At 39.7% G+C, this 16,583-nt stretch overlaps 1 protein-coding gene across 5 annotated transcripts in view; it reads left to right on the plus strand.

The window, feature by feature from the left end:
• Window positions 1–16,583, plus strand: part of GYS2 (glycogen synthase 2) — a 62,196-nt gene that overhangs the window by 33,195 nt on the left and 12,418 nt on the right. For 2 of the 5 annotated variants that reach the window (XM_086401811.1, XM_086401812.1), the window contains exons 8-11: window positions 1,725–1,831; window positions 3,007–3,066; window positions 5,600–5,678; window positions 6,888–7,001. In XM_086401811.1, the coding sequence (XP_086257937.1) occupies window positions 1,725–1,831; window positions 3,007–3,066; window positions 5,600–5,678; window positions 6,888–7,001 (360 nt within the window). Of the gene's footprint in view, window positions 1–1,724; window positions 1,832–3,006; window positions 4,231–5,599; window positions 5,679–6,887; window positions 7,002–16,583 lie in introns of those variants that run through there. The other 3 variants (XR_015164198.1, XR_015164199.1, XM_086401813.1) reach the window with 3 other exon arrangements.

Genomic DNA, 16,583 nt, shown 5'->3' on the forward strand with positions numbered 1-16,583 from the left:
CTTGTCACATCATAGAAAAATATAGAATACATAAGGAAAATAGAAGAGGTCAGTGTAGAAGTCTAATTTTATTGAGATGCTGAGGCAATCTAAACTTTCCTGAGTTCTGTATAACTCTCCCGTTCAGTTTTTATTTCTTGGACATTGATTTATCACTGTCTTAGCCCAGATATTCCTGGGTGGCTCAGAGGGTAAAGAATCTGCCTGAAATGCAGGAGAGACAGGAGTTGCAGGTTTGATCTCTGGGTCAGGAAGATCCCCTGCAGAAGGAACTGGCAACCCACTCCAGTATTCTTGCCTGGGAAACCCCATGAACAGAGGAACCTAGCAGTCTACAGTCCAAAGGGTGGCAAAGAATCAAACATGACTGAAAGACTAAGCACATACACTGTACCAAGTATTTTAAGAGATTACTAAAATCACATTAATAAACATCCACGCTCATAAAATAGGATTGAAGATCAGAAAGATTATTTAAGAATAAACTGAAATAATCTTATTTCACAGTGTTTTCTGATATGTATCTATTTAACAAGCTTTATAGATGGACTCACAACTATATAAAAATGTAGCATGTCTAGAGACATTATTAATTTATCCATACATTTATTAAATATTTGCTTTATTTTTAGATGTGAAGAAAAAGTGAATTTCTCTTATTCTAGACATCAAAGATAATTACAATCCTTGGAGAAATCAAAATAAGACATTTTCTTTCCGTATAGTACATTTAGTCTTTAATAAAAGCACATTGCCTACTCTTGGGGTGTTTCCTGTTTTATGATTCCTATAGATGTTTTGAATAGAATATAAGGTCCCAGAGGGCAGAGACCACAGATTAGATGATGGTGCCCCACATTCAAGAGTCAGTCATTTCAGAATATAAAAGCATTCATCAGTTCACAGTTTTAAGTTTACGCTTTCATTCCCACAGCTGTTTGGCATGTCATTTCTTTCTGAGAAACTTCAGGTCAATAATATTTTGGAATAGGAAAAGTAAACAGGTTGTAGAGTCAAAAAAACATCAGTTTTAAAAAACAAAACAAAACACTAGTTTGACTCCCAGCTTTGCCAATAACCTGTGATAGGAGCTCAGAAGAAGAATCAAAGCTCTTGCGCCTCTCTTTTGAAATTAATGAGGAGAGCGATAGTTAGGCTTGGGTTAACTTATGTGTTTAAAGCGCTCGACACAATAACTGCTACACCAAAAGTTCTGAGTCCCCATTCCGGTTCCTTTATGGTTGAAAAAAATCAAAATGCAATATCATGAGAATCAAGACATTTAATGGAAAAATGTTAACAATCTATTTGTGCAAATCCATGTAAATTAGCTATAAGATGTAGAATAAACCCAAACGAAATCCTCATTCACTTTCCAATCTGGAATTTTCACATTTGTGTTATCTTTTATGCTATTTTTTAACCACAGAAAACCACAGTGATATCAGTAGCAATTGCTATATATTTCAGATGATGGATGCCATGAAATTATTCTGTGTGGATTTTTAATTGTTAATTGTCAGATCTTAGTTGAACGTCATATTTACATTTTCTGAAGAGGCTTCAAGACACTGCTGTATAATTTCTTTGTCAGTCATAAATAAGTATTCTTATTCTCTCAAGATGTTTCAAAGCACTATTTGTCACAGTTTAAGGTCCATCTGTCACATGGTTTATTTTATCTTTGATAGCTGACTCTGTTGTGTTTTCTAACCCCTCGTTAGATGCATAAAAGTGACGTCACAGTGGTGGTGTTTTTCATTATGCCTGCCAAGACAAACAATTTCAATGTGGAAACCCTGAAAGGCCAGGCAGTGCGCAAACAGCTATGGTAACCTCACATCTTGTAAATATTCTCAAGCAATAGATGTAAAGGGATTTTTTTAAGTGCATGATTTCTGATCTATTTCCTTGAACTATTTTTTCCTCTTAAGATTATAATAGCTTACATACTACTCGGTTCTCTTCTCATTGGGCTCCTTTGTTAAATTTTATCATGTCTATAATACTGTGTTCGTATAAAAACGTTGGAACGAGCTACCGTGGAAGGATAAGGCCTTTGTAGAAATCTTTAAAGATGGGTCAGATTTTTTAAAAATTTATTATGGAAATGTTAAAACATATGCCAAAGTAATGAAATTAGTATCGTGCTCCCCCTCTTCCCAATAGGCCAGACTCAACAATGATAAATGTTAACTTAAAAAATAGTTGCAACCTAAAAATTGAGAGTTATGTTTTATTTGCTGGGAATATTTAGAACTTTGAGTCTAGGAGACAGCATCTCAAGTAGCCCTGAGAGAACTGCTCTGAGGAGGCCAGGAGAGGAGCCAGGTTATATAGAAGTTTTGCAACAAAGGGCAGGTAGCCTGAACATCAAAAGATTATTGCTAATTAAAGAAAATCAGATATCCCCAGTTAAGGAACTTAGTGCTTTTCTTTTTATGGGAAGATGCAGCAATCTGGACTCACTGAAAACATTCCTTTGATAGAAACGTCAACCTATTTGCGGCTGGTATTCAGTGTTTTTCACATTCTGAGCTCCCTTGGGACTCACAGTAGGTAGTGACTGCAGTCTGATGGCTGCTAGATGGCAGGTATTCTTCTCCTTCCTGAGTTTCCTTATTAGCAGCAGCCATCTCACACTGGGGACTGCAATTGCTGATGACTGTGACATCCTTGTTTACTGATATGGCAGGAAATATTCCATTTCTCAGAAACAAATTCCTCATATTATATGGAAACCTACATACACTCCCTTTCCCTTCCCCCAACCTTCTGATTATCATCAAGCCAAAGAAAGTTACACTCCCCGCACTGGTCAGGGTGTTCAGTTACCTCAGCTCTAGAGGTGTTAACTCAGGCTAAATTGGCAAATAAGAAAAGAACAAAAGAGATTATATAAAAGAGATCTGCAATTTCAAAGAATACATTGACAGAACACCATCATGGCAAAAAAGACTTAAAAGGGTGACATTGTTTGAGTTGTATATCTTTCTGTTCATACAGGGACACTGCACATTCTGTGAAGGAAAAGTTTGGAAAGAAACTGTATGATGCATTATTAAGGTAGGAGCTTGGAACACTAAACCGCTCAAACATTTAGGGCTTCACTATTGAGACAAGTATTTAGACACTATACTAATTTTGTTCCAAGTATAAAATAATTAATAGCCTTTGAAGATTCTCCAAGCCAGGCTTCAACAGTACCTGAACCTTGAATTTCCAGATGTTCAAGCTGGTTTTAGAAAAGGCAGAGGAACCAGAGATCAAATTGCCAACATCTGTTGGATCGTAGAAAAAGCGAGAGAGTTCCAGAAAAACATCTACTTTTGCTTTATTGACTATGCCAAAGCCTTTGACTGTGTGGATCACAACAAACTGTGAAAAATTCTTAGAGATGGGAATAGCAGATCACCTTACCTGCCTTCTGAGAAATCTGTATGCAGGTCAGGAAGCAACAGTTAAAACTGGACATGGAACAACAGACTGGTTCCAAATAGGGAAAGGAGTACGTTAAGGCTGTATATCGTCATGCTGCTTATTTAACCTATATGCAGAGTACATCATGCGAAATGCCAGGCTGGATGAAGCACAACCTGGAATCAAGATTGCCGGGAGAAATATCAATAACCTCAGATATGCAGATGACACCACACTTATGGCAGAGAGCAAAGAAGAGCTAAAGAGTCTCTTGATGAAAGTGAAAGAGGAGAGTGAAAAATTTGGCTTAAAACTCGACATTCAGAAAATTAAGATCATGGCATCTAGTTCTATCACTTCAAATAGATGGAGAAACAGTGGAAACAGTGGCTGACTTTATTTTGGGGGGCTCCAAAATCACTGCAGATGGTGACTGCAGCCATGAAATTAAAAGACGCTTGCTCCTTGGAAGAAAAGTTATGACCAACCTAGACAACATATTAAAAAGCAGAGACATTACTTTGCCAACAAAGGTTCGTCTAGTCAAGGCTATGGTTTTTCCAGTAGTTGTGTATGGATATGAGAGTTGGACTATAAAGAAAGCTGAGCACTGAAGAATTGATGCTTTTGAACTGTGGTGCTGGAGAAGACTCTTGCGAGTCCCTTGGACTGCGAGGAGATCCAACCAGTCCATCCTAAAGGAGATCAGTCCTGGGTGTTCATTGGAAGGACTGATGCTGAAGCTGAAACTCCAATACTTTGGCCACCTGATGCGAAGAGCTGACTCATTTGAAAAGACCCTGATGCTGGGTAAGATTGAGGGCAGGCAGAGAAGGGGATGACAGAGGATGAGATGGTTGGATGGCATCACCAACTCAATGGACATGAATTTGGGTAGACTCCGGGAGTTGGTGATGGACAAGGAGGCCTGGTGTGCTGCAGTCCATAGGTCGCAAAGAGTTGGACACGACTGAGTGACTAAACTGAACTGAACCAGTGTGAAGAACTGACTCACTGGAAAAGACCCTGATGCTGGGAAAGATTGAAGGCAGGAGGAGAAGGGGATGACAGAGGATAAGATGGTTGGATGACATCACTGACGCAATAGACATGAGTTTGAGTAGGCTCTGAGAGTTGGTGATGGCCAGGTAGACCTGGCGTGCTGCAGTCCATGGGGTTGCAGAGTCAGACGCAACTGAACGACTGAACTGAACTGAAGATATGTTGCATCATATGAGCAGGCTTTGTTTAATCCTTCATCTGACAAATATTTGTAGACAGGTTGTACAAATGAGGACATAGTTAAATACGCGGGTAAGGTATCTGTGTGTGAACTCAGTCACTCAATCATGTCTGACTCTTTGCGACACTTTGGCCTGTAGCCCACCAGGCTCCTCTGTCGTGAAAACAGGATTTTTCAGGCAAGAATACTGTGCCATTTTCTCCTCCAAGGGATCTTCTCAATCCAGGAATCGAACCCAAGTTTCCTGCATTGCAGACGACTTCTTTACCTGCTAAGGCATTGAGGAAGCCCACAGATAGGGTCTCTTTCAGTGGAATTCTCATTGAGAGTTAATATGTCAATTTGAAGCTGTGGAAGATTTCAAGTCAAAATATATATTGACATATTAACATATATTTATTAATAAACACATTAGTTAATGTTAAGTAACATTTACTTAAGTAATATACATTACTTAATGTATATTTAGTATACATTGAGAAGCTCACCACAATGAGAAGCCCATGCACTGCAATTAGAGTAGCTGCCACTCGTTGAAACTAAGAGAAAAGCCCGCACAGCAACAAAGACCCAGCACAGACAAAAATAAATACATAATTTTTTAAAATATCAACTTACAGATGGAAAAGTTATGGCCACTGTAGAACATAGTACTCACTTCCTATAATTGTTAAAATAGGCAAAATATTATGAAAGTATCCTCCTGGTCATCAACAGTAATGCTTTAAAAATTAATTTCAGTTTTCTTTTATGCTAGCAAAGGTATTCTTTTATCGAACTTCCTTGCCCTTTGGAATTTGTCTTTGAGTTTCATCAGGAAACTATGTATGTTTTACATTTATTTTAAAATTGCTTGAAATGGTGTTTGACACATAGAAAACAGTTGGTTAGTGCTAGCTGTTTTTATTTTGATTTTTAAAACTATTTTCCCCACAGAGGAGAAATTCCTGACATGAACAATATTTTGGATCGAGATGATATGACAATTATGAAAAGAGCTATCTTTTCAACTCAGGTAATAAAGGAAAAAATGCCCATTACTTCCCATAATTGTTAAAGTCTTTTTAGATCAATATCTTAATTTTTTGAAATGGGCTAATTTGGGAAATTTTTAAACCTGAGAGCTAGAAAAATCATCTTTAGGTATTTACCTAAAGGACACCTTTGTGAGTTCTCTTTCACCAGTGGTTCTTCAAGGCTCCTATAAACAAATCTCATGGAACTTGTCTTCATATCTACTTTAAAAATTCATTTGGACCCTATATGCCAGTTGAAAAACTATGTATATTCCAATGACAAAAAAGTGCCTAAAATTTTCAAAAAGCATAGACTTCGGAGTCACTCTAGAGAAAAGGTGAATGTTTCTCAGTCAAGTGAAATTGTTAAAAAGATAATTGTGTTAGCCGTGTATAGCAATCTTGTTATTAACAGGGAGGCATCGGAGAACAGCCCCCTAGTGGGAACCAGCAGAGTAGCTCACCGGAGTTCCATTCTTATTCCAAATACAGTCAGTCCCCTCCATATGAATGAGCTAACATTCTGAGAGCATGTTCGTAAGTCCATTTAGTTCATAAGTCCAACGAAGTTAGTCTAGGTACCTAGCTAATGTAATTGGCTATATAGTACAGTACTGTAATAGGTTTATAATACTTTTCACACAAATAACACGTAAAAACAAACACAAAAAATTAACACTTTTAACCTCACAATACAGTACCTTGAAAAGTACAGTAGGACAGTCCAACAGCTGGCGTACGGGGGCTGGCATCAAATGAACAGGCAAGAGGAGTTACTGACTGGAGGAGGTAGAAGAGGTGGGAGATGGTAGAGCTGAAGGACCACCAGCAATAGGAGACGGAGGGCAAGCTGCAATTTCACACACATCTGATGCTGATGGAATGTGCTTTTGCATCTTTTTGAAAATTCCCAGTTTGAAGGTTCGTATGTTGGGGACTTACTGTAAGTCTCAGGAGGCTTCAAGAAGTCTAGGCTTTCCATAGACTGGCTGCTGGTGAACAAAAGCATCGAGTGTTCAGAGTATGGAAGGAAGTTCTTTAACCTGTTGTCTTCCTATGACATACACAGACAACCCCTCATTAATTGGCATCTCAGACCATAAAGGCATAAAGGTTGGATGACATATCGCCGATGACCTATTGCTGAAATTAGTCACACTTAGTAATTCTTTTCCTGAACTGACATTTTCTTCCCTCTGCTCCTTCAGCGGCAGTCTTTGCCCCCAGTGACTACTCACAACATGATTGATGATTCCACCGATCCCATCCTCAGCACCATTAGACGTATCGGGCTCTTCAATAGCCGCACAGACAGAGTCAAGGTACAACTCATTGTTTGTGCAGGACATTTCAAAATCATAGAGGACAGGTTTTTGAGAATTTATTAGAAGCATCCCTTGTTTGTTTTAACATCTATCGGAAATATTGTAAATGATACTTCTAAAGGAAAATTAATTCTGTTTCCTGTCTTGAGCAATTAAAAAGTGACTATGTTGGTATCATTCTTAAAAATAATTGAATACTATTTATGGCTTTGAGTTGTAATGCAGCTTTCATTTTCATTGTAAAATACTGTCAGGAAATGGCCTCACTTTTAAGGAAACACATATGGTCTAAGAATTGTTTAATGAATGAATCTCAGAGATTAACATAAATTGTCTTTGTTTCTTCCTCATAAAGTTCAATTTAAGGGCATAGTATGAGAAGATTCAAGTTTCAGAGAATGTGGCTAATGATGGTTTTATGTAATTTCCTATAGACTAATTTGTTCTTTTGACTCTTTGAGTTTCTCCAGTGATGAAGCACAGTGTTGAATAAGACCTGGTTTCTGCTGCAGTGGAGCTTAATCTCCGTGATGTTTACTGAGGGTGTGTTATGTTCTAGGCATGGGGTTAGGTGTGGGAGACAAGGGTAAATGTGTCAACAGATCATAGCTTATTCCTACTCACTTCCATCCACCAGCATTCAAGATCAAGTTGTCACAAGAATTTACCAATCTTTTCGAAAGGAAGGTCCCAGTGTCCCTTCTTTCTTTTGCCTTTAGCAGATGATATGAATTCTAAGATGATATGAATTCTAATTCCTTCACAGTCCCTTCATACTGGCCTCACATCTAGATTTTGACTCATTCTTACTTCTTTTCCTTCAGATTGTAAGAGTTTTTCTGGGACCGTATTTCCTCCCACATTCTTAGGAAATGCACCCTGTTTATCCTTTTCTATATTGTAGGCCTACTAGCTCTTTCCCTTGCTGTTTACAAATATTTCTGAAATTTTTCCACATGAAAAAACAAGCTTTGCCTTAACTCTACCCCCTCTTGATGTTTTTAAATGTTTTTCTACTCTTCTCTGTAAAGTCTCTTGGGAAAATACAATCTATTCTTAAATGTATTTCTCATCCTGCACTCAGTCATTGACATAGGCATCAGTGGATGTCATGGAGACAAGTTAAGGACCTACTGTAAGAGTCCGGAGAAGGCAATGGCACCCCACTCCAGTACTCTCGCCTGGAAAATCCCATGGATAGAGGAGCCTGGTAGGCTGCAGTCCATGGGGTCACTAAGAGTCGGACACGACTGAGCGACTTCCCTTTCACTTTTCACTTTCCTGCACTGGAGAGGGAAATGGCAACCCACTCCAGTGTTCTTGCCTGAAGAATCCCAGGGACGGGGGAGCCTGGTGGGCTGCCGTCTATGGGATCGCACAGAGTCGGACACGACTGAAGTGACTTAGCAGCAGCAGCAGCAGCAACAGTCCAGGTGAGAGATACTGAGGGCCACTACCAAAGGCCTTCTCAGAAGTTCTGGAGAGGATGGAACAATGGGAGAAATGGTTGCCTGCAGAAAAAGACCATACTTAAGTGACCAGTAGGCATACAGTGAGAAAGAGGCAGAAAGCAAGGCTTCAGTATGTAACCCACACTTTCTAGAACCTAAGGAAAAGCTTTAAAAGAAGTTGGCTTGAGGGTCATATCTCAAATGAAGTTCAATTTTTCATAGATTAAGTTACATATGGGATATTCAAGTTAAGATGCTTAAGAAGTACTTAGAAAACATAGGTCTGGGGTTTATAAGGACAGTTGTGAGGGGAGCTATTGGCATGTGGGCAGTAGTGAGGGCCAAGGAATGATGACCTTGCCATGTTGGAAGACTAGGTGGAAAGAATGAAGAAAATATTGACACAAGGAAACCTCAAGAGAGGATTAAAAGATGAAAGCTTAGGGAAAGAAAGAAAGAGGAAAATATATAAGAAATCAAGGCAGGAGAAATTTTAATAATAGTAGAAAGAGCTCATAGTAGAACATGATCCATGCTGTTTATAAAATGTTCCATGTTGTGTTAACCCTTTCATTTCAAACAGTCTACACATAGACCCACATATATGTGTATATTGCCCTGTGCTATAGAACTATGGGTGATTTTTAATTTCTCATTTGTGTTCGTGAATTTCCAAATTTTCAACACATAACACACATATAAGAGCCAGGCTGCACATTTTCCCTGGAAATGCAGGACTATTGCTGCCAAGACTGCACCACTCTACATTTTTTCAGCAGGATTCTATCCACAGAGTATGTCAACACACACTTGTCATCATTCTCATGTAGTTTACTCCAGACTGGTCCTTCTCAGTTTTTTGTATCTTGGAAAGAAAATAGTGGGAGCAAGAAAGCATGTTATTTCCCTTTTGATTTCTGTTTTTCTCAGAACCTTTCATGTCACAGTTCAGTTCAGTCACTCAGTCGTGTCCGACTCTTTGTGACCCCATAGTCTGCAGCACACCAGGCTTCCCTGTCCATCACCATCTCCTGGAGTTTGCGGAGACTCATGTCCATTGAGTCGGTGATACCATCCAAACATCTCATCCTCCATCGTCCCCTTCTCCTCTTGCCTTCAGTCTTTCCCAGCATCAGGGTCTTTTCCAATGAGTCAGTTCTTCACATCAGGTGGCCAAAGTATTGGAGTTTCAGCTTCAGCATCAGTCCCTCCAATGAATATTAAGGACTGATTTCCTTTAGGATTGACTAGTTGGATATCCTTGCAGTCCATGAGTCTTCTCCAACACCACAGTTCAAAAGCATCAGTTCTTAAATACTCAGCTTTCCTTATCATCCAACTCTCATATCCATAAATGACTACTGGAAAAACCATAGCTTAGATTAGATGGACCTTTGTTGGCAAAGTAATGTGTTTACTTTTCAATATGCTGTCTAGGTTGGTCATAACTTTTTTTCAAAGAAACAAGTGTCTTTTAACTTCATGGCTGCCGTCACCCCATCTGCAGTGATTTTGGAGCCCCCAAAAATAAACTCTGTAACTGTTTCCATTGTTTTTCCATCTATTTGCGATGGAGTGATGGGACAGGATGCCATGATCTTAGTTTTTTGAATGCTGAGTTTTAAGCCAACTTTTTCCACTCTCCTCTTTCACTTTCATCAAGAGGCTTTTTAGTTCCTCTTCACTTTCTGCCATAAAGGTGGTGTCATCTGCATATCTGAGGTTATTGCTATTTATCCTGGCAGTCTTGATTCCAGCTTGTGCTTCATCGAGCCCAGCATTTCTCATGATGTACTCTGCATATAAGTTAAATAAGCAGGGTTGACAATATACAGCCTTGACGTACTCCCTTCTCAATTTGGAACCAGTCCGTTGTTCTATGTTCAGTTCTAACTATTGCTTCTTGACCTGCATACAGATTTCTCAAGAGGCAGGTAAGGTGGTGTGGTATTCCAAGCTCTAAGAATTTTCCACAGTTTGTTGTGATCCACACAGTCAAAGGCTTTGGCATAGTCAGTAAAGCAGAAGTTCATGTTTTTCTGGAGCTCTCTTCTTTTTGATCTCTGGTTCCTCTGCCTTTTCTAAAACCAGCTTGAACATCTGGAAGTTCATGGTTCACGTATTGTTGAAGCCTGGCTTGGAGAATTTTGAGCATTACTATACTAGCGTATGAGATGAGTGCAATTGTGGGGTAGTTTGAATATTCTTTTGCATTACCTTTCTTTGGGATTGGAATGAAAACTGACCTTTTCCAGTCCTGTGGCCACTGCTGAGTTTTTCAAATATGTTGGCATATTGAGTGCAGCACTTTCATAGCATCATCTTTTAGAATTTGAAATATCTCAACTGGAATTCCATCACCTCCACTAGCTTTGCTTGTAGTGATGCTCCCTAAGGTCCACATGACTTCACACTCCAGGATGTCTGGCTCTAGCTGAGTGATCACACCAACGTGGTTATCTGGGTCATGAAGATCTTTTTTGTATAGTTTTCTGCATTCTTGCCACCTCTTCTTAATATCTCCTCTTTCTGTTAGGTCCATATCGTTCTTGTCCTTTATTGTGCCCATCTTTGCATGAAATTTTCCCTTGGTATCTCTAATTTTCTTGAAGAGATCCCTAGTCTTTCCCATTGTATTGTTTTCCTCTATTTCTTTGCATTGATCACTGAAGAAGGCTTTCTTATCTCTCCTTGCTATTCTTTGGAACTCTGCATTCAGATGGGTGTATCTTTCCTTTTCTCCTTTGCCTTTAGATTCTCTTCTTTTCTCAGCTATTTGTAAGGTCTCCTCAGACAACCATTTTGCCTTTTTGCATTTCTTTTTCTTGGGGATGGTCTTGATCAGTGCCTTCTACACAATGTCACAAACCTCTGTCCATAGTTCTTCAGGCACTCTGTCTATCAAATCTAATCTCTTTAATCTATTTGTCACTTCTACTGTATAATCGTAAGGGATATGACTTAGGTCATACCTGAATGGTCTAGTGGTTTTCCCTACTTTCTTCAATTTAAGTCTGAATTTGGCAATAAGGAGTTCATGATCTGAACCATAGTCAGCTCCTGGCCTTGATTTTGCTGACAGTATAGAGCTTCTACATCTTCAGCTTCAAAGAATATAATCAATCTGATTTCAGTGTTGACCATCTGGTGATATCCACGTGTATAGTTGTCTCTTGTGTTGTTGGAAGAAAGTGTTTGCTATGACCAATATGTTCTCTTGGCAAAACTCTGTTCCCCTTTGCTCTGCTTCATTCTGTACTCCACGGCCAAAATCGCCTGTTACTCCAGGTATTTCTTGACTTCTTACTTTTGTATTCCAGTCCGCTATGATGAAGGGGACATCTTTTTTTGGTGTTAGTTCTGGAAGATCTTGTAGGTCTTCATAGAACTGTTCAACTTTAACTTCTTCAGTGTACTGGTTGGGGCATAGACTTGGATTACTGTAATATTGAATGGTGTGCCTTGGAAACGAACAGAGATAGTTCTGTCATTTTTTAGATTTAGGACTCTTAATTTATGCATTTAGGACTCTTTTGTTGACTAAGAGGTCTGCTCTATTGCTTCTAAGGGATTCTTGCCCACAGGAGTAGATATAATTGTCATCTGAATTCAATTCACCCATTCCAGTCCATTTTAGTTCACTGATTCCTAAAATGTCAGTTGTCACTCTTGCCATCTCCTGTTTGACCACTTCCAATTTACCTTGATTCATGGACCTAACATTCAGGTTCCTATGCAATATTCTTTACAGCATTGGATTTTGCTTCCATCACCAGTCACATTCACAGCTGGGTGTTTTTGCTTTGGCTCTGTCTCTTCCTTTCTTCTGGAGTTATTTCTCCACTCTTCTCCAGTAGCATATTTGGCGCCTACAGACCTGGTGAGTTCATCTTTCAGTGTCATATCTTTCTGCTTTTTTATAGTGTTCATGAGGTTCTCAGGCAAGAATACTGAAGTGGTTTGCCATTCCCTTCTCCAGTGGACCATGTTTTGTCAGAACTCTCCCCTATGACCCATCTGTCTTGGGTGGCCCTACACAGCATGGCTCATAGTTCCATTGAGTTAGACAGGCTGTGGTCCATGTGATCAGTTTGGTTAATTTTTTGTGATTATGGTTTTCATTCTGTCTGCCTTCTGATGGATAAGGATAAGAGGTTTATGGCAGTTTCCTGATAGGAGAGATTGACTGTGGGGGAATCTGGGTCTTGTTCTGATAGATGGGGCCATGCTCAGTAAATCTTTATTCTAGTTTTCTTTTGATGGGTCGGCCTGTGTTCCTTCCCTGTTGTTTGACTGAGGCCAAACTATGGTAGGGGTAATGAAGATAATGGCAACCTCCTTCAAAAGGATGTGTGTACGCACTGTTGTATTCAGTGCCCCTGAATACAACACATCTCTGCAGCAGCAGGCCGCTGCGACCCACATCTCTGCCAGAGACTCCTGGACACTCGCAGGCAAGTCTGGCTCAGTCTCCTGTGAGGACACTGTTCCTTTCTCCTGGCTGCTGATGTGCACAAGGCTTTGTTTGTGCCCTCCAAGAGTCTGTTCCCCTGGTCCTGTGTAAGTGCTGTAATCAAATCCCACTGGCCTCCAAAATCAAATTCCCTGGAGGGAAGCAAGATGGTGGAGTAGAAGGACATGTGCTCATCTCCTCCTGTGAGACCTCCAAAATTGCAACTTCCTGCTGAACAACCATTGACAGAAGAATGTTGGATCTCACCAAAAAAACATACCTCCCATCCAAGGGCAAAGAAGAAGCCCCAGCAAGATGGTAGGAGGGGTGAAATTGCATTTAGAATCAAACCCCATACCTGCCAGAGACACTTGGAGGGTTCAAACAAAATCTTCTGCACATCAGTACCCAGAGACCCCACAGAGACTGAGCCAGACCTGCCTTTGAGTGTTTGAGTGTCTCCTGCAGAGGTATGGGTCAGCAGTGGCCTGCCACAGAGGCAGGGGCTCTGGGTGCAGCAGACCTGGGTCACACAGCGTGTGGCATAAGCCCTCTTAGAGGAGGTCGCCATTAGCCCCACCACAGAGCCATAGAGCAGACGACCCACAAACTGCAGAACAATTATACCAAAGAAATGCTCACAGTGTTAAGAAAGTTCTAGGACCCACAACAGAATTCCCAACCTGGGGATCCGGCAAAGGGACTGAGAACCCCCAGGGGACTTGATTTTGGAGGCCAGTGAGATTTGATTTCTTGTCACATCCATATCTAAATTTTTGACTCTTCCTCTGATGATCTATCTGTGCTTGATGCTTATTATGTACAATAAACACAGATTGATGTTTTTTAAAAAGTATGATAACAGTCAAGCAATTCCTAGGAATGGACAAGTAACTTATTTCCTAAACACGTGAAATACTTTTATATCTCTATGTAATTGCTGATATTTTTTCCCTCTGAAATAATCTTATTTCTGTTACTTTAACAATTCTTTTGGAATCCAACCTCAGAGTCATCTCTTTCCTACACTTTTCTTTAATATACATTTACCTACTCCAGACAGAACAATTGTTTCCTTGTCTGTATCTCCTGCAGTTATAGGAGCTATCACATTGAATTCTATATATTTTAATTTAATGTGTCCATTTCTCCAGAGACTGTGGGTTTTTTGAGCTGGTGATCATGTCTCATCTGTTTTCTCAATTTTTGTCCTCTGAAAAGCAGATATCGAGACAGGAGTAGTTATGAAATCTTATTGACAGAAATACCTATGAAGGATAAAGAAGTGGAAAGGAAGAGCAGGCAAAGAGGTGCAGCCAGACACAAGGAAGAGAGAGCAAGATGGAAAGAAGAGGTTGTTGTTTAGTCCCTCAGTCATGTCTGACTCTTTGCCACCACATGGACTACAGCCCTCTAGTCTCCTCTGTCCATGGGATTTCCCAGGCAAGAATAGTGAAGCGGTTGCCATTTCCTTCTGCAGGGAATCTTCCCAACCCAGGGAATGAACCCGTGTCTCCTGCATTGCAGACAGATTGTTTACCATTTGAGCTATCAGGGAAGCCTATTTTTTATATAGTAGCGTGTATGTGTCAATCTACATCTCTAAATTTATCCCTCCCCACCTTAGCTCCTGGTAACTGTAAGTTTGTTTTCTAAAGAATAGCTCTAACAATATACATTCAAAGCACTGAGATAAACTTCGGTCAAGTCAGAATTAGGTATTTTATTTTATTAATAGTGCCTTTTAAAAGTTTGACAGTATAAGCATCTATTGGATTACCTGCATGTTTATAGACAGCTATAGAGTGATTCTTAACTCTCCAACTGAATTGACAAGTTTTTTATATTAATGTGACCATTTGACTCAGGAAGCATTGAGTCAAATTTGAATCTGAATTTATCATTGATCCTGCCTCGGTTTTGAGGCATATTGAGAAAAGTCTGGACTGCAGATTTCAGATCTGGACCCTGTGCTGCCCGCTGTGGAAGTAAACTAACTTCCAGGGACCTTGCTTTCTTCCCAGGATAAATACAGCCTGACAAGTTTTTGTTGTATGTTGACTGATCCAGGTCTTGCTGTGAACCAGCTGCTCTGCTGGGGGGCCTTGCACACAGGATCTCATTTAATCCTCCCTGTGACCTTGGGCTGACCTCTAACATCCCTTCCTCTGCCCTGGGCTTCTGCCATTGGCTGTTTTAGGATGTAGAACAGCTGTGTTCTTATTTTAGTTGTGCTGTTATTCTCTTTGGCTGGGAACAAAACGAATGAGCCATGATGTTTTCATGTTTCCAAATGGGCTTTGAAGAGAACAAATCTTCCTAAGTTTGGAAAAGCAGGCACAATGCCTTTCAAATCCCTCTTTGCTGATATTTGCCAACAGAGTACAGTGGGCTTCGGACTTGTAGACATAGACACAGTCAAGTGTCTGTCTCTTTGGTCTCTTTTCCTAGTGCAGCACTTTGCATGTAATAGGAATTAAAATTATGTTTTGTGGAAGGAAATATTTTATCCATTTTCTTTGCCAATTTGTGACTCTTATGACTGAATAAACCATCATTTATAGGTACTAGTTTTGGACATTTTACCATTTCATTTCTTCTTTAGTGTTACGTATCTCCTATTTATGGATCTATTGAGATATGCTTGCAAAGTCTTAGTTTCCTTATTTTTAAAACTAGAAATAAAATAAAATAAGGACAGTCAGAATGTCTACTCTCCTTATCACACAATGTTGCTAAGATTAAACGAGGTAATATATGTGAAACTGATTTATAATATATAAAGTATTGGACAACTATTGTCATCATTATTGCTGTATATCCCAAATTAGATTTTTTTTTTTCTTCAAAGTAATCTCTTTGGAAGAATATACACTTATTTCCGGAGAAGGCAATGGCACCCCACTCCAGTACTCTTGCCTGGAAAATCCCATGGGTGGAGGAGCCTGGAAGGCTGCAGTCCATGGGGTCTCACAGAGTCAGACATGACTGAGCGACTTCACTTTCACTTTTCACTTTCATGCATTGGAGAAGGAAATGGCAAGCCACTCCAGTGTTCTTGCCTGGAGAATCCCAGGGACTGGGGAGCCTGATGGACTGCCGTCTATGGGGTTGCACAGAGTCGGACACGACTGAAGTGACTCAGCAGCAGCAGCAGCAGTGTATATATGTTAATCCCAAACTTGTAGTTTATCTCTCGTCCCCTCTTCCTCACTGTTTCCTTTGGTGACCATAGGTTTGTTTTCTATGGCTATGAGTCTATTTCTATTTTGTAAATAAGGTCATTTGTACTATCTTTTAGATTCTATGCATATGTGATATCATATGATATTTGTCTTTATCTGACTTACTTCACTTAATATGATAACCTTTAGGTCCATCCATGTTGCTGCAAATGGCATTATTTCATTTTTTTATGGAATAGTATTTCATATTTATTCATTTATCTATCAATGGACGTTTAGGTTTCTTCCATGTCTTGGCTATTGTAAATAGTGCTGCTACAAACACTGGGGTGCATGGTATCTTTTCAAATTAGAGTTTTCTCCTGATACATACCCAGCAGTAGAATTGCAGGATCATATGGTTACTCTATTTTTAGTTTTTTAAGGGAGAATATTCTTGTTTGTAGGAAACACACATTAAGTATTTGTGGATGATGAGCATCTAGTCAGC

Source organism: Bos grunniens, chromosome 5 (assembly GCF_055505025.1).
Source record: "Bos grunniens cultivar Pamir isolate PY7600 chromosome 5, Bosgru_T2T1.0, whole genome shotgun sequence".
Lineage (NCBI taxonomy): Eukaryota > Metazoa > Chordata > Mammalia > Artiodactyla > Bovidae > Bos > Bos grunniens.